This window comes from Taudactylus pleione, unplaced genomic scaffold, assembly GCF_031769625.1.
Source record: "Taudactylus pleione unplaced genomic scaffold, aTauple2 ptg000370l, whole genome shotgun sequence".
Taxonomy (NCBI): Eukaryota; Metazoa; Chordata; class Amphibia; order Anura; family Myobatrachidae; genus Taudactylus; species Taudactylus pleione.
In genome coordinates, this window is record NW_028284771.1 from 6,313,350 (window position 1) to 6,332,767 (window position 19,418).

The 19,418-nt window shown below is 45.1% G+C and overlaps 1 protein-coding gene across 2 annotated transcripts in view; it reads right to left on the minus strand.

Moving 5' to 3' along the window:
- The window catches only part of FAM81B (family with sequence similarity 81 member B), an 83,214-nt gene that overhangs the window by 49,169 nt on the left and 14,627 nt on the right, over positions 1-19,418 (minus strand). For both annotated transcript variants that reach the window (XM_088444680.1, XM_088444679.1), the window contains exon 5: positions 12,857-12,986. In XM_088444680.1, the coding sequence (XP_088300806.1) occupies positions 12,857-12,986 (130 nt within the window). The remainder of the gene's footprint in view (positions 1-12,856; positions 12,987-19,418) is intronic.

Sequence of the window (19,418 nt, forward strand, 5' to 3'; positions counted from 1 at the left end):
AGGATGGGGAGATTATATGGGGAAATCACAGGTCCGTTTGGAGAAACAGGGCTAAAATTATGCAAATTGCATAATTTAGCCCCCTCCTCGCAGACCTGCAAATTGCGGCATTCACGGTAAACAATCACCCCGCCTGTGGATTACACCGGGCTGAGAGGTCACAGCACCCCTGCCCAGCGCGCATCATCGTTTTTTTTTTTCTAAGGAGACTTGACCACGCCTCTCGTGATTAGGCCACACCCCTTTGATAGTAGTGGGGCCCGGACCGGCTCTCTACAGCCCTGTATATACTGTATATAGGGTCTTAGCCCTGCCTGTCCTGTCCAGTGGTGTCATGTCATGGTGTCCTGTACTTCACCTGGCTGTCCAAAGCAATCCTGAACCACTATCCTGAAATTGTAAACAAACAGTCCGGCTGCATGGGCGCAGCCATTTGGATTCCTGTCCGGTGAACACTGCAGCCCAATCGGCACCAGGATTGCACTCACATGACTCTTCCCACCAATGACTGCTATGAGTACTCTACAGTATTTAAACCAGCCTTTGTGACTTACTCAGGGTCAGAGCATCAGGTCTGCCCAGGTGTCTTGACCTGTGTGTAGTGGCTCCATAAGCTACACTTCTATTTAATAAAATGTATTACTACTTGTTTGTCGTGTGCTGAATTCCTCTGTTTCATCAACGTATTACTACTGTGAGTTTTCAACTTTATCTCAATGTTCTCTGTGTGTTGCATTTCACTGTTCTATGGACTATATGTTACAGTGAAGCTATCTGCTATTCTACAAAAAATACTATTTTTATATATCCTGCATATTCCTTGTGCCAGTTTCATCTGCAATCATCCTGTATACAAAATCACCTGCAAATCTCCAAGTGCCTGTGTAAACTGATTATAACTGCATTATTACTGTGACTCCTTCACTGCAGAGTATGTTTATTACAAGTATCTGTTTATTACAAGTATCTATTTGAACAAATTGCTCTATTTTACCAACTGCCTGTCTAACCCTGATTTCTTACTACACCATGTGCGTGCTAATAAACTGTGGTTATATTAATTCTACCATTATTTCAGGTACCTCACACACTAGAGGGGAAACACCCTTAAAAACATGAACTGCAAAAAAAATTATAATAATTATATATATCATAATTTCAATAGAATTGATGTTGCAGAATAATTACTTTGTAATGTGTTATATTTTAGTATAAGCCTTGAGTCACACTAAAAATCTCTCTCTCGATTATGCAATAACTGCATGACTCAATCTTCACTACAGAAAAGTCAATACATTTATTTTAGTGTGTTTCTCCAAAACATTACAGGCTAATATAAGTCACTGTATCAGTAGAGGCAGCAGCCAGAGGACTAGGGGGCCAGCTGTAATTCAGTATATTCCATAGTGAGTATCTGACAACTCTCGTTGGGATTATGAGGATGTTAGCTGAACGAACTAGTAGGGTTTGCATAACCCATAGCAGAGGCGAGGAGTCTAACGTTTCTGTGGTTTTCGTCAGGGACTCCCGCAAGGGGATTTGGACTTCGCTCCGCCCGATACGAGTCAGAACCAGGGGGGCAATGCAGCACTAGGGGATGGGTAGAATCAGTCAGAGGAAAGCCATAGCCTGAGCCAGGAAGTCACTGTGAACAGTACCAAATTAGCAGGCAAGGAGAATCATCATATGGACCGGATCAAAACACAGGTAAGTATGCAGGAAGTTCTAACAGAACAGATGCTGAAGATCTGCTTGTGAGCATAATACTCTGAAACTGAATAGTGCCCAGAAAATTACTTTTATAGAGAGGGATTCAACTTTGGAGCCAATGTGGCATCACATTTTGGCGTGCCTGTCACTTTAAATTTTAAATAAAGTGTCCCTGTGGGAGCTGCAGCCACCTGTAATAGCCAGGGAGAGCAGAGCCACCTGCAGCAGCAGGGAAGAACAGGAGATGTCTCCACAGCACCTGCCGGCAGAGAGGGGGCAGATCACCAGGCAGGTGCTGGACAGTAGGAGACCAGTACATGCCTGCCACAGCACCATAGCCGCCTGGGGAGAATGTGCCAGTACGTTGACCACTGCCACTGGCTTTGCATGCAGCAAGGCTCAGCTTGGGGTGCTAAAGTGGGAAAAAGCCAAAAGACCGAGCACTGATATGAGTTGCACCATGCATCCTGCCAAGCTTAATCTGTGACTTTATACCAACTCCATTGCAACAATAATACAATTCTATGCACCCAGTACACTATAAGCAACTCTGGATGCAGCCGCGATCCAACACAGATGCTAAATTAAGATATGTATGATTGTCCGAGCATCACGACTTATGGTGGAGACTCTAAGTCACGCCATGCTTCTCACGGCGTCATGCTTCTCACGGCACATGGCGCAAAAAGGATAGGGTCATGAGGACACATCTGTAATTTGTATAAACATGCTGGATATTTGGCAATGAGAGAAACAGTAACACACAAAAGAAGAAAAATTCTAGTGTGCACAACTATATAAAGTAGTCTCTATTAAGTGTGTGTATGTATATATATATATATATATATATATATATATATATATATTAGAGAGAGAGAGAGTTAAAAGTATGCTTATATAGTCACCCAAAGCAGATCTGAAAAAATTAAGATCCTGGTGCCGTCCATGTCTGAAAAAGAAGATACCTATATACTACCTACATTTGGATCTAGTATTGTGTTTTACAAACATTTTATAGATGTGTTCTGATACGGAGTGACACAAGGGAAACTTTTTTTTACATGATCAATCGGTTGAACCAACTGGACCACTCAGTAAGGTTCACATATAGAACCTCATTCAGAGTCGGTCGAAGCGGCCGCACGGTCGTACGGGAAAAGGGGCCGGATATGTAAATGATTCCCTCGCAAGTTGTGTCCCTAAGTTCGGATCGGTAGCTGGCCGACCAAGGGGAGGAAGCGGCTGGAATACAAAAAAAAATACGCCCTCTTCTCGTACGCATTACACGTCATCTCCGGGCATATAAGGATTAATCGAGACCATCCTACACCATCGGAACTGGTCGTAGAGCTTAAGGTTGACTATACCCTCTCTTAAGCTCTACGATCATGTCAGTGTAAAAACCTCCCATGTCACATGTGCCATGACGCTACTTTGTTAATTATGCACTCCCATAAACCGTATGCACTCCCATAAAACGCCGTTCGCATAATGAGGCACGTCTGCGTCTGGATCTCCACTCCCCCGTTTTCAAGCACCTTCCCCTGTTACCACCCACAAACTCCTCAATCTGTCACTCAAACTACCGACCTGGCTGTGTTAAAGGAGAGAGAAATTTCTGATCGTAGCGGCTAGTTTGCGCACGCGCATTGCGAACTTTACGCATGCGCAGTATAGCGAACATCGGTGGCGTACGACCGTGCGGCCGCTTCGACCGACTCTGAATGAGGTCCATAATGTGGATGAAATGAGGATGGATTTTATTGATCTAACAGTCTTCAGGGATGGTCCCTACCTTGGAACCACCCTATTAAAGTAATTAACAAACCAAAATACTATATTGCCTGCAGCTAGTCACCATACTTATCAATTAAAAGAGAGTTTAACTATCTCTCAATTTTTACAGGTATTATGGAATAACTCTTCTAAAGAAATGGTCCAGTGACAGATTCATTAAATGAAATTACAATTTTTACAAAGTAGTAATTTACGTAAGACCAGTGAGAGGTGTGTCACCAAAGCTAATTCTTAAGCTGCATACACACACACCGATTTTTTGAACGATTATCGTTAAACAATATCGTTTAACAATAATCGTTTGAAAATATTGTTCACTTTCTGAGTCAAACGATGAACGATTATTGTTCATGCGCGTTCACATTTGTAGTTTGTAGTTTGTAGTTCAGACTTGTCAACTGAACGATTTTCATTAAGGGAATATGCAAAAATCGTTTGTAGTTCTAAAAAATCGTTCATTACATTTAAATGAACATAGTAAATGAACAACTTTAGTAAACGATTTTAGTTCATTTTTTCAAGGGAGAAAATCGTTTACTAAAATCGTTCATTAACTAAATCATTGTGTGTGTGTGTATGCACCTTAACTTTAAAACTCAAGTCTCTACCAACAATGACTCAAAAGTTCAAGATAGGATAATATTTACTAGTACCCAAAGGCATGTAAATCTTTTTTATCAACCTTGGCCAATTTCTGCTACTGATCACGTTAAAAATGGGTGGAATAAATCCTTAAATGGCCTACCGCAGGGGACCTAACTTGAAACGGATACTAATACGGCCTATGCTTAATCCATTAAAGAAACAATCCAACACTTAACTTATGAGTAGGTTTGCCACATCATCCCTTTAATTCAGGACACCTATGAATTAAGGTGCATACACACACAGCGATTTTTTGAACGATTATCGTTAAACGATATCGTTTAACGATAATCTTTTGAAACAATCGTTCACTTTCTGAGTCAAATGATGAACGATTATCGTTCATGCGCGTTCACGTTTGTAGTTTGTAGTTCAGTCAGACTTGTCAACTGAATGATTTTCATTAAGGGAATATGCAAAAATCGTTTGTAGTTCTAAAAAATCGTTCATTACACTTTAAAATATCTGACATAAAATCGTTCATAAAAATCGTTGTGTGTGTATGCATCTATACATAGACATGGAGATAACTGAGGACCTCATTAATGACCCGCTCACTAGATGCGTTCGCTCGCACGATGCGTATGCAAATTTGGGAAGGCAGGCGATCGCATGGCAAGGCATTAGCACGCCCACTATGTCTTGGCGTGTGATCACATTGTGTATGCAGATGCTCACCAGCCTGTCTTAAGACGCCCACTTGCGCACGTCACCTCCAGGAAGAGTATGCAACCATTGGTACATTGGATAACATCGGATGCGATTGCAGAGCTTGTGGCTGACCATACCCTAGCGCAAACACTGCGAGCACTTCAGTGTAAAAACCAGCCAGGTGACGTGTACTATGACGCTGGCTCTAAATTATGCACGCCTCTGAAACGGCGATAAGACGCTCAGGCCCCGTTTTTAATGGCCAGCCCCTGTCACCACCCACACACTGCTTCTCCTGTCACTCACTCTGCTGGGCAGTCTATACGCAGTGAGCGAACGCTTCCCGATCTCTCGCACTGGTTCGCGCACATGCACTGTGATGCGTACGCATGCGCACAATGCGAAAATCTTCTGGGTACGAGCAAATGCATCCTAGCGAGCGGGTCTGAATCAGGTCCTGAGTCTCCATTTCACTTGGTTTCAATCAGCCACAGAACCTGTGTAATTCATAATCATTTTTTTAGGAACAAATAGCTAATCGTTCATCAGGTTTTTGTGATCCATTCTTTGGACAGACCTGTCGCACAACAGTTTTTTTAACTTGGCCTTCAAGTATGAACTCTTAAATGCAAGTTAATTGATCGGATACCACCTATGACCGGGATGGTGATCGGACTTTCCCCAAGCTGCAAACCAAGTGGATCTTTACCCTGGACACTGTGGGCCTGATTCAGACCCGGGCGTAAGCGCTGAGCGCTCGCAACCGGGTATATGGTGGCCCAGAGCGCATGCGTACGACGGAGCCGGCTACCACAAGGGTCTTGCCGCAAGCCCGATGGTCACGATGGTCTTGACCATCGCGACCATCATCCTTGCCACTCACATTAGCTGTGGGTGGCAACCCACAGCAATGCGAGCGCCCAGGAGGCCGCTCCATAAAAAAAAAAAAAAAAGACGCCCTGATTCAGAGCGAGCGCTCTGTCAGAGCGTCCGGCTCTGAATCAGGGCCTGTGGCACCTTATGGGTTAAATAAATCCAATCTTCTTAATGCATTCTTCAAGCAAAAAGAAAATTCTGATGTCATTTTTGTAGTTTTGTGACATAAGGGGGAATTCAATTAGCCACGATAAGCCGCTTTTCTGCAAAAAAACAGCTTATTCTGCGCATTTATATTTATTGCACTATCCTATTAGTGCGGTTTTCACAGGTGCGAAATTTGACATGCATTTTGCGCTACTTCGTTTTCACCGCCTCCTAAACAGGTGAAAAGTTGGGAAAAATTCCTATTTCAAGGTAAAAATGTCGGGACTTCAGAACCAGTAGGACAGCCTCCCTAATGACAAATTAGGAAGATATTATTTTTGAATTAGTTTAATTTGACAAATATTGACATGTCATTTTTGGAATGAAAATGGGTTAATTGATGTGGGACAGGTATATGGGGGTGCTATATGAATGGGCTCTCCAGCCTCTCCTATGGCTCCTTGCCGCATCAGCAGCGTCCGTGCTGCCACCAGCTCACCAGCCTCTCCTACAGCTCCTCTGCCACATCAGCAGTGTCCGTGCTGCCACCGGCTCTCAAAGCCGTACCGTTGTACACTAACTTGTACACAACTTGTGTACCAACATTCGGAAACACAGTACACTAATTTGTACACCAACTTGCGCACCAACTCTTAAGGACGCAGTACACAAGTTTGTACATTATGCTGTACACCAACTTATGTACCAGCGCTTAAGGACGCAGTACATTAATTTGTACACTAACCTGTACACCAACTTGACAAATATTGACATGTCATTTTTGTCTCAACTCTTGTGTCAACTCTTGTGGATGCAGTACACTGGTCAGTACACAAACTGGTACTCAAACTTGTGTACTAGTTCTCAAAGCCACATCTATTACTGCTCACTTCTGCATCCGGCACCAAGCCGCACCATCGGCTCTCAAAGCCGTGTCGATTACTACTCACTTCTGCATCCGGCTTCAAGCCGCACCTTTGGCTCTCAGTCACATCAACTGCATACTTTTGTCTACTCTCGGCTCCAAGCCGCACCATCGGCTCCCAAAGCCGCATCAGTTTATTCACCACTCCATCCGGTTCCAAGCTGCACTATCCGTGTGGCTGTGAGAGCCTGCTTACTTCCTTTATGCTAATGTGAGAATCCACATGTGGAAGCCAATCTCGTCCAACTGTTCTTCCGTCCACAGCCGCAACCATCATCATTAGTTTCTGGAATTGCACCTACCAGTGGCGTAACTTCATCCCAGGTGCCCGGAGGCAAGATAAATGTTGGTGCCCCCCCCGAAACTAAAATGTACCACCCCCCCAGCACCTATGCCAGCCCCAGTTGCCGCCGCCACCCCCCTTATGCAGTACCTTTTATATAACGCCCCCAGTAGTGGTCCCCCTATGCAGTGCCCACCTATGTAGTGCCCCCCAGTAATGGTCCCCCTAGGCAGTACCTCCAGTAGTGAGCCCCCAGTAGTTGCCCTCAGTAGTGGCCCCCAGTAGTGAGCCCCCAGTAGTTGCCCCCTGTAGTGAGGCCTCTGTAGTTGCCCCCAGTAGTGAGCCCCCTGTTGTTGCCCCCAGTAGTGAGCTCCCTGTAGTTTCCCCCAGTAGTGAGCCCCCTGTAGTTGCCCCCTGTAGTGAGCCCCCTGTAGTGAGGCCCCTGTAGTGAGGCCCCTGTAGTTGCCCCAGTAGTGAGCCCCCTGTAGTTGCCACCAGTAGTGAGCTCCCTGTAGTTGCCACCAGTAGTTAGCCCCCTGTAGTTGCCCCAGTAGTTGCCCCCTGTAGTGAGCCCCCTTTAGTTGCCCACAGTAGTGAGGCCCCTGTAGTTGCCCCCAGTAGTGAGCCCCCTGTAGTTGCCCCCAGTAGTGAGGGCAACACACACACACAAAAAAAAACAAAAAAAAACGCTCCTCTGTACTATGGGAGTGACGTCATTATGTCACTCCCATAGTACACTGCGGGACCCGGAAGACGGAGGGAGCTCCGTCCTCCGGCTGCCGCCGGAGGTTTGAATAGGAGCCGGGCGCCCGCTGGTAACACACTCAGCGGGCGCCTGGCGTAGTTACGCCAATGGAGGTGGAGCGCCGATCAGCGGCGCTCCTTCTCCATGCAGCTCTCGGGGACAATGGAGCCAGGTGCCCCCTTCAGGGCTGGCACCCAGTGGCAAATGACTTCATAGTCTCTGGGAGTTCCGCCACTGGCACCTACCCCATGCTGAGTGCAAAAGATTTGTCTGACACAGGCATCCAAATTCCGTTCACACACTACGACCCAGCAAGGAAGCCGGCATACATTCCCATGGCACTCCCACGAGACAAAACAGTCTTTTACGTTGACATGGCCGTTGCCCAGCCAGCACCCAGAAAGATCAATTTTACAGTTAGTGTGCTCCATTAATGGACGTATCAATCCCTACGCACTAGTGAACATGTTTATACCTAATACTGCGCATGCGCAGACACAAATTTCTTTCATAGGCACAGTGGGCCTGATTCAGAGCCGGAGCTCTGACAGAGCGCTCGCTCTGAATCAGTGCCCTCCCTCTCTTTTTTTAGAGCGGCCTCCTGGCCGCTCGCATAGCTGTGGGTTACCACCCACAGCTATAGCGAGCGGCCAGGAAGATGGTCGCAATGGTCAAGACCATCGGGCTTGCGACAGGACCCTTGTGGTAGGGTCTCGTTGCTGCAAGCCTTGGAGTGCTTTCGGCTCTATCAGAGCCGAAAGCACTCCCACTGACATCACTTGTGATGTCAGTGGGGCCGGCCCCAGATGGTAGGCGTTCCCATGGGATCGCCTCCGTCTGGGCAGCCACGCCCCCGGCAAGCCCACCAAAGGGGGCGTGCTGTCACTCACCATCGACAGCACGCCCCCTTTGTAGCGAGACCCATAGCGACGGCTTGGCCGTTGCTATCCGGGTCTCGCGCATGCGCACGACTGAGCAAGCTCCCTCGTGCGCATGCGCACTTGGCCAACATCGACCTGCTTGCGAGCGGGTCTGAATTAGGCCCAGTGTGCAGATATCTGCAAGATTCTTCTGCATTTCCACTTGTGTCTGACTCTGCATCAAACCATACAACTAACAGACTCTCTGGGTATCTAACCTCAGCTTTATATTATGGTCCTGTCATTGTAGTGTCATAGTAGCATCAGAGGTAAGCTGGGTACAAACTGGGCGATATATCGGCCAATCATTCGAACGGGCGATATATTGCTAGCTCGTCGGTGGGTGTGTACCCCTGATATGTCTTTGAACGAGTTGTTCATAGACATATCGCTTCGGCTGTGCAGCACAGCAAATCGCCGATACAGTACAGTACATCTGCAGATATATTGGTGCAATTGCAGGTGTGTACGGGCATCTGTATACATGCTGCAGGGACCCCGCAGTGAGTGACAGCTCAACTGGGTGGGTAAATTTAAATGCCCGCTCAGTTGTAACGTCAGGCCCGATACATCAGGCGGACAATTGGTAAGTGTATATGCACTTACCAATCGTAGATAGGTCGGTGGGTGTGTACCCAGCATTAGGAACAGCATTAGTCTCAGTACTAACTCTTCTCCTTAGACCTAACTACCATGAGGTCATTCCCTGATTCTGGCATATGCTTTTCAGTGCTGTGATCTCAGTCTCTGTCTGAGCAGCACTGATTAGGTACAGATGCTTTATAAGGTGATCAGTGGTACTCATTCTCTGCTGGGGATGTAGTTAGGATACCGGAGGGCGCTATCCCACCCACCAATATCCCAACAGCCACATCCTAACGGGACTAAAGATAGGTGTCGAAATCCCGACGCCTATCATTAGCCCCACTACTAAGTCCCAACACCCGGCTTACCGAATGAAGGTAAGCCGGGTGTTTTAGCGTGTAGCCACGGGAGGGGGGGAGGGATAGTGTTAGGAACACCTGGGGGAACTTAGGGTTAGGCAGCCCCCTGGGAGGGTTAGGGTAGGGAAAGGGGGGGTTAGGGATAGACACCACTAGGGGGGGTTAGGGTCAGTCACCCCCCCCAGGAGGGTTAGGTTTAGTGTGCGGGTAGGAGGGGTTAGGTTAAGGCACTAATGGGGGGAGGTTAGGGTTAGGCACTAATGGGGAGGTTAGGGTTAGGTACCCCTAAGGGAGGGTAAGGGGGGGGAGAGGGGAGGGTTAGACTAATTAATTAAAGAAGTCGGGATTACGTACTGATTTCTTCTGCTGATATGGTGTTCAGCTTGTATTGCTCTTACTGTACTCCTAATTTGCATATATTGATTCTGGGTTTTCTGACTGTTGTTGCCCTGACCTTGGGTTGTTAATGATGCCCCAATTCATAATATACCACATAGTAATGTCCCAATTGATAATATGCCACACAGCAGTGTCCACAATTCATAATATACCATATAGCAATGCTCTAATTGATAATATGCCACACCATAATTCTCTCAATAGATAATATGCTACATTGTAATACCCCAATTGATAATATTCCACATAGCAGTGCCCCAATTAATATGCCACACAACAGTGCCCACAATTCATAATGTACCACAAAGTAATGCCACAATTGTTAATATGTCACACAGCAGTGTCCCCAATTCATAATATACCACACAGTAATGTCCCAATTGATAATATGCCAAACTGTAATGCTCCCAATTTACAATATGCCACACAGTAATGCCCTCATTGATAATATGCCACACTGTAATGCCCCAAATAGATAATATGCCACACATTAATGCCTCAATTGTTAATATGCCCCACAGCAGTGTCCCCAATTGATAATATACCACACAGTAATGCCCCAATTCATAATATACCACAGTGTAATACCCCAATTGATAATATTCCACATTAAAATGTCCTAATTGGCAATATTCTTCATAGCAGTGTCCCCAATTCATAATATGCCACACAGTAATGCCCCAATTGATAATATTGATAATATGCCAAACTGTAATGCTCCCAATTAACAATATGCCACACAGTAATGCCCCAATTGATAATATTCCACTCCGTAATATTCCTAATAGATAATATGCCACACAGTAATGCCCCCAACTGGTAAAATGTCACACAGTACCAGCACAGTCAAGCCCCTTTACATAAGAGTCCTTATATACCAGCTCAGTGCCCCTCCTCATATCCATATATACCAGCTCATCCCCCCTCCCCTCATGTCTTTATATGCCAGTTCAAAACCGCCTGATGCTACTTACAATATTAAAAAGTCCTCCAGGGCACTGATCTCTAACACTGGAGGTGGAGCTGTAGAGAGGGCCAATCTGGCAGTGACGTTGCTGGGCCGCACAAAGAATTTACCACCTCCAGACGGATTTTAAAAGGGGGCAAACAGTGTTTGATGAATGGGTAACTGCTGTAAACTAACTTAAAAAGTACTTGGAGAAGCTGAGTATTAGTCAGCACATCTACGGGTAAAGGGGATGGTATCTGTCCCAGGTCAGTTGGTGTGGATAGTTTCATACTCTCTCTTCCTATTATGATTTCTGTGCTGCCAAGTGGTGGCTAGCTTTTTCCACGTGTTATCACATCTTATAATTGATCAGGGCAAGGGTGGTGAAAGGTCTGATGTACATTTTGGAGCCTTTATCATGCCAACTCCTGACCCATTTTTTCAAGAAATGAAAAACCACTCCTCCCCCATCACAATGTATGTATACTGAATCCTGCCTGGTCAAAATTTGGGAATTACTGGAAGAAAACATCATGGGTTACATCAAGAACAAGATGAACTATGGATAGTATTAGATCTGAAGAGATGATCAAAAGCTGCTAATCTAATTTGGCGTGGTTCCTTGGAACGTGAATTCTAGCTTTTGGGCTACTGAGGTGAGCTTGTCTTACTATACCAGCCATAATCACTAAGTTTAAGAGGCCTAAAATTTCTCTGGAGGTAATTAGGTAGAACTCGCATGGAGTTCTACCTAATTACCGGAGGAATTCATCATTCCTCCTCCCCATAACTAACTATTTCGAAAAGCTGTAATTTTTGCGATGACAGCTTTTCAGAAAATAGATAGTTTTCCCCCTCTACACTAACTTACCGCAGCTGTAATCTGTGCTGCGCATACGCTGGTACATTCGTAAAAGCAGCGCAAGCGCAGCACTGACTACAGCTGCGGTAATTTTGTGTGGGAATTAACGCAGGAGGACTTAGCAAGGAGATATCAGTGATATCTCCTGTGTTAAGTCTCTTCATGAATACTAAAATAACGGTAATTAAGGAAAATGTCCTTAAAAACATTATTTTAGCGTTGATGAATAGGCCTCTAAGTCCTTAGTTCAGCTTACCAGCTGCCCTCATGGTTCATATTCATATTCCCTCCATTAGCCTATTCTATTAACTACCTCTGCTAGTTGCCTCGTTAGTTTAGTGTGATAGCTATAACAGTATTAACAACAAAAATAACTATGTAATAAGTTTTGATTTAGAAAACCTAATACATTCAAATAATAATAATAAATAGATTAAAGGAAATATAATTATCCTTATATATTATTCTTTGCTCTCTCTTGTATAATGAGGACTGAGCTGAATTGATGAACTATGCCCAACTTTGTTTTACAGCAGTATGTCACATTCTTACTGTATTTTGGGCCTGATTAAGAGATGGACGGAATTGCAAGGCCACACACAAACGGCTGTGCAATTCCCCCAATGAACTGAATTCCCCCAATGAGTGGAAAATGTGTGGAATGAGGATGAGAACAGCAGCCTTGTTTTCAGTAAAACTGAACATAACACCCTAATAGATCAACCTAACCCTGTGGAATCAGGAATATATGGCCCTTATTCAACTCTCAGTGATGTGCAGCAGCGCACATTACTACAGTACTTTTTACAGTAACCCAATGTTGCAGATTTTCCAGAGCACCTCTATTGGGAGCAAGGAAAAATCTGCAATGTTGATGGTCACCAGGTGACAGAAAACGGCAATCACCGCTAATGAAATTGTCCCCTATATTGGAATCATGTGTCACTATGATAAATCTGATTTAAGGCACAATACACAATGCAGATAATGCTCCCATGCTAACCTTAAAGTCTAATTGCTTCACATGTGCTTCCAGCGCTGAGCTGATACAGTGCATCGCCTTCTCCTGTGTGTGCAGCTCCTGTTTCGTAGTCATTAGATCACCTGATAATTTTGCAATGCTGGCATCACACCTGAAACCAGATCAAATAAACACATTTTATTATTATTGCATACAAGTCCAAAACAGTAAAGGAAGCTGCTCTGTCTATCGGGTTTCATTGGTTTTGTACTGTACTAGTTACTCCTAAAACTGATCCATTTATCCCATGTGAAATCTAAGCATGCCCACAAATGCACCCCCTATGCCAGCTCTTAGTGCACAAAAGTAGCTGCAAGTTTTGCTTTGCTTTACAGTTACCTACTGCACGTGCTCATAAACTTTCTATCGTCAAATGATAGATGTGACCCATAAACTTAAACTATACTTAGCTAAAATGAACACACGAGACCAAGTTATGCCATTGAAAAGATAAGATGTCAGCTTTATTTTGTTACAATGGTAGGTATGGTGGCAGAAGACAGAACGGCAAACAACCAGCGTCCACTCGTTTTAGGCAAAAGTATATCACAACTCACGAGGGCCAACTATCCCAGACAAGGGCAAGTGTGATCTTAAAACTTGCAAGGGCCAACTATCCCTTTCAAAGCAAGTGATGCGGCCTCCGACACCCATGCCAATGCACCATTCAGCCTGCTGGGTCGAGAGGTGCCGCTGACCCCAATAGGGTGAACTCAGCCTAACCAGTGCATTAAAGGGGTGCGCACCGCTCAAACTGCCACAAGATGGACGCTTCAATATTGCCGTCTTACCCTGCTATGAAATAAAGCCGACACAAGACACAATAGGGGAGGGTGGGAGATCAAATGAAAGAGGCTAAGACTGTAAATTCCCCACACCCTCTCACATAACACTCCCCCTAACCTCTCGCCCTATCACAGCTGCCGACCCACTGTCAAAACAAACAACAACATTTTTTATTTTATTAACCCTTCTATCTCTGACTAGAAGTTTATATGCCCTCAGTTCTAGCCCAATCCTCCGTTATCTTTGTCTTCACATTCTGGAGATCATCAGATAATATTTTCCCCAAAAATAAGAAATATGTAACTATATGGAAAATTATGCATCTGTGCGACTGCGAACACACATGTCCCAACTGAGCAAGGTGCATCCAAACTGTGTTTTTTTTTCCCATGACCATTACTAGACTATCATGTCTACACAATTGATAATATAACCGCAAAGCAAAGTCTACTTTCACATTCAGTCTAACCTTCAATTTCAACTTTTTGTACTTTACTCCCAATATAAAGTTCATTTTACCATAATTTTTGTTTTATAAATCTGACAGTAATGGGATATTGGAAGAAACTGCATTTATATCAAGTGAAAAATATTGAAATTTCCTTTTTTTTAAATGCATTTGTTTATATGCATTTATTTATGTGCATAGCATAGTATTTCTGCCTAGAATGATGATGCAAAGCCCTATGCAGGTAGGCTGGGCCTTTCAGCCTAATTATTACGATGTTTGTTTTATTTTGTCCAATGTACTGTATGCCCTAATTTGGACGTCCATACATGGACCCTGCAGTGGCGGGATTTTTGCTATTCAATAAAGTGTGTGTTTTGATTTTGTTTTTTTTAATGAGCCGGGAGGTTTTTATTCTCGCACCTCCAGAGCAAGTGTGATTTTTCCTAAAATCGATAATTTTAGGAAAAAACACTGGGACTTGCTCTGGCACCTCGGTGCCCCCCCCCTTAGTAGTAATTTAGCAATGGAAGTTTCCAATTAGCTTAATTAGTCCATAATTACTTACCTTCTGCAGTGCTGTCTTCTGCATCCAGGGTCGGGAGCCGGCTCTTCTGCAGCAGGGTGAGTATGTCACTGTGTGTGGTGTTTGTAAGTGTGTATGAGTGAGTGTGTGTGTATGAGTGTGTGTGTGTATGAGTGTGTGTGTCCAGTGTTGGTGTGGCCCCCTGGGAATGGGTGCTGGGAGAACTACATCTCCCAGCAGCCCTTGCCCCTCCCACCAGCCCCTGGAACCTACCAGCAGCCCCCGGAACTCCCAGCAGAGGGGAGGCCACCATGAGCCGCGGAGACCCCTCGGCAGGCAAGTGCAGAATTCTTTTTTTAATTGGATACCGAAGGTATCGGGAGCGCGCATACCCGCGGTATTCCAAAATTGGGAGAATGGGGCGCAAGGTTTTTTTACCTCGCTAAACCTCGCGCCTAGTTGAATATGCCCCATACTGTGCAGTAATCTTTTAGTCAAATGTTTTAGTCAAATGTTCTACCAGTCACAACCAAGATCTGATTAGGACAGATTTTCAGTATTCTATTTTGTCTAAAAGAACCGAAGTGGCGATCTGAATTACTTGTGTGTGGGGGCAGCTTTACTTGATTTTGTAGGTGCTAGTTTTTGCCACTTCAGATACATTTGGCCTTAACGCTCACCTCCAAAGACCATGAACGCTCTTCACATATATCCACCAATAATATTTCATATTTCATCCCACAAAATGAAATATGGTTGAGTAACAGACAAATAATGAAAAATGACCCTTTTATTAGCAATGCATGCTACAGGAGACTACTTTATCTGATTAACTATTACACTATTAGCAAATAAGACAGTGCTGGCACTCCCACTAGCGGAAGAAAGTTCTCACCTAGAGTGCCAACACTTTGTGGGTGCCTAAAACACTGAATGAGTGACATAATGCCATAGCCTACAAATCACATTGCCCTGCAGAAAGGTGACAGTACAAGCACTTGACAAACAACTGTTTTTACTTTTAGATAAACTTTAACAGTCAAACACGGCACCAATCAATAGAATTCTGCTTCTTGAGCCCAAAGCTTTAAATCTTATTTCCGCAAGATGATTTTATTCTGGAACAATTTCAACAAGCATCGCTTCTAGTTTTGGCAGCACTAATGACAGTTATCTTATTTATTCAAATTCCTTTTTATCAAATTAGAACAATTTTGCGTGTCAGCAGTTTAAATAGAAAAATCAGCATTTTGCTTCTCATTAATGCTTCAAAGTCCTGTCAAAATGTGTCCAAATTTTCTATTTACAGTACTTTACACTCACATTTGTGCTGGGGCAAAGCTCAGCCCAATGGTTTTATGTAGTAATAAAATAACAGAAGTGAGACTCATCTGTAGCTAAGAACAATGTACATATTAACTACCCAAATGTACATATTAATGCGGGCCACAAAAAGTTTAGTATGTGGTTCTACAGCATTACACATCCTAAGAATGAGGCTGCACCCGGGTGTTGGATACGGGATCCTCACGGTCAGGATGCCGACAGATTTCTGTAAGTATTATGACCCTTACCCTAACCATAACCTACCACTCCCGCAGCCTAACCCTAACCCTCCTGTTCCGCAGCCTAACCCTAAACCTCCCCCCTAACCCTAATACTTCCCTCTGCAATCTGTCGGTATTCTGATAGTCAGGATCCCGCTGTCAGTTTAGTGACCGTCGGCATTCTGTCTGTGGGGGCTGACTATATCCCTGCATCAGGATACTCTGTGAACCAGGCACCAGCGCTCATAATCTGGACTTCTTAACACTAATGCAGAAGGATGCTGGGGAATGGGGGGGAGAAGAGTATGAAACCAGAACCAGGCTACGACAGCCTTGAGCTGATCACACTATAATATGGGGTTCCCATCTCATAGTGAGACAAAGTCCCAGCCACCATGGGGCTAGTGGAATTGGGTTTGGGGAAAAAATGTACCACCCCTCTATCCGTGTGAAGATCCTGAGAAGTTGGTGTTTTGCCAGTTAAAATGTCCAAAAATAGAATTGTAATGTGTAAACTTCTGGTCCCAGGAAGCCCTGGCTCCAATAAACTGCTTGGGTATGCCCTGACACCTTGGGCCTGCTTGGTCCTGTAGTGCCATTAAAAAAAAACCACACAGTCCAAATTAAAAGTTTTTTCATTTAAGTAAACACTCCCCCAATCCTTCATTCTCCTCTTCACTATACTCATAAATCCTTTTTCTATTTCATTCACTGCAACATGAATGACATCCTAGTGACCTGACCTGTCCGAAAGTATCCAATCAAAAGCAGCTTCACTCTGAATGATTACAGCATCAGAAAGCTGATTGGCTATTGTATACAGACCCTCTATCACAAGGGAACCTCCCGTTGCCTGTTATCTCTCTTATAGGGGCCTATTTATAATTTGCTCCATATTTACTGAAAACCCATGCTACCCGCAAACATTTAGTATAACCCCAATGTATAAAGGAGGGACCACAGCAGAGCTGTATCTCCAATATCTGCTGCGATCCCTCCATTTTTGATAGCAGCCGCAGCCCCATATGGGATACGATGCTGTCAGATTTACCAAGCTCCGGAATGCTTGGCCCCAGGGCCACCATCAGGGGGGGACTGCTGCCACTGGAGTCCCTGGCCCGACAGAGAGGGGGGCCCCCCAGGTAGCAGCAGTGCGCATTTGTGCCAGTCCGCCAGCTGGTGGCAGACGGGCAGTCAGAAACGGCACGGAGTGGCTGAGACGGCAGCAGCGGCGGCATTATGAATATGGGGCTGGATGCTAGATAATTGCAGCTCACAGAACAGCAGCCAATCAGGGGTGAGCACACCTGATGGCTGCTGGTCCGCGTGCTGTGATTGGCTCGCAGCCAGCGCCATATTCCAAATGCCGCCGCTATCTCAGCCACTAATGTACTGATGCCGGAGCAGTCCAGCTCCGGCCGAGCAGGTGTCACGGCAGTGGCTAAAGATGGGGTTTTCAGCAGCTGCTCAGCTCTGGCGTCTCCGAGCCCGAACCCGCCCCCTGCCTGCCAGGATCAGCAGAGGATAGGTGTAATCGGGTTACCACAGTGAGTGCTGCTCGGAGCACTGACCTTGGGACAGGCTGCACTCTGTGACAGGTGAGTGGATAGGGCAGGTGTATATATATTACACACACTATATATATATACCAGCCCCCTATAACAATCATCTATATCCACCCCTGATCCAGGTACATGGATTATGGCATAGTTCCTCACCCTGTCCTGTATTCCCTACTAGTCCAGCATTCCCTGCCCTGTTGCCCCCATTAAGGCCTAGTCCATACTTGCCTACTTTTGAAAACTAGTTTCAGGGAGATTGTAGGTGGCAGTATAATGTGCCGCTGAGGGGGCGTGTCATGTCCCACCCAGGGGGCGTGTCCAGCTCCACCTATGGGTGTGTCTATTGTCATTTAGGGGCGTGTCCTGCAGTGGCAGGTGAAAGCCATAGTACTAAGAGCAGCATTTTAGCAGGAGGCTCCTGAAAGTACAGCTGTTTAAATAAAGATATAAATCAAATATTAATACATTCTTGACTATTGTTAACCAGAAAATGTCCCCAGACAATAGTTGCCAATGATTTCAGTGTGAAGAAATTAAATGTGCTCAGAGGGGGCAGCTGTAGTTTTAGTCAGAGCTTCCTTATTGTGATATATCCAGTCACAAGCATTAACTGCACTCTTAAAGGGCACTCACTGGCAGTCATCCATTTATTGGCTGTCAGTGAGTGTCCTTTCAAAGTGCAGCTAATAAGGCAGTCGCAGGAGAGAAAAGTACACCATACCTGCGCTGATGTCCCTGATCAGTACAGCGCTGCTGGTCAGTGCAGCGCTGCTATTAACAGTCTCCGCTCTGCTCTGCCCGCCGCCACGCCCAATCACACTCCATGTGCGCACTCACCGCTCACTAGCAGGCCACCGCTACCCACAAACCCGCGGTGGCCGGCCTTGAAGTATCATGGCGTCACGCGTTGTGACGTCATGACATCCCCCCCCCGCAGACTCCGCCCCCAGTTTTACGCATGCGCAATCAATAGATTTAAAGAATCTGTGAGTTCAGGTAATGTTTGCGGGGGAGCAGGAGGCTTTACTAAAAACCGGGAGACTCACGCTAAAACCGGGAGGGTAGGCAACCCTGGCCTAGCCTTCCCTGCCCTGAGGCCACCCCCCACCATGTCTAGCCGTCCCTGTGCCCTTAATAGTTCAAGCCCTGGCTATTTCAATATATTTTAATCCGGCTTTTCTCTTATTTATGTATGTATGTAGAGTTGAAGTGGCTTTTGCTATATATTTATTATAGATTCTGGTTTTCTGTGTGTGATATTAAAGCAGTTTTCTCTCCTATATATTTGTATAGTTTCCTATATTATATGATAGAATTACATGTTATAATAACACTCACCCCAACAGCCTAGACTTTGTGAAGTTTTAAACTGGTCACCAACTTATTCCCAACCTCCGCTGTAGCTCCACCCACATTATCCACAGCTCCTCCCACATTTACCATATTTTGTCAGCACCGGGCCCCACAATTTCTGATGGCCGCCCTGCTTCGCCCTAGTAGCTCATACCAGCTGAAGAAGGCGTTGTGCTGCTGTTCCATTTTGTTATATGGTAACAGTTTACCACACATGACTGTTATCTGATTATGGGGCCTATTCATCAACACTAAAATAAAGTTTTTAAGGACATTTTCCTTAAATACCGTTATTTTAGTATTCATGAAGTACAGTATCTTA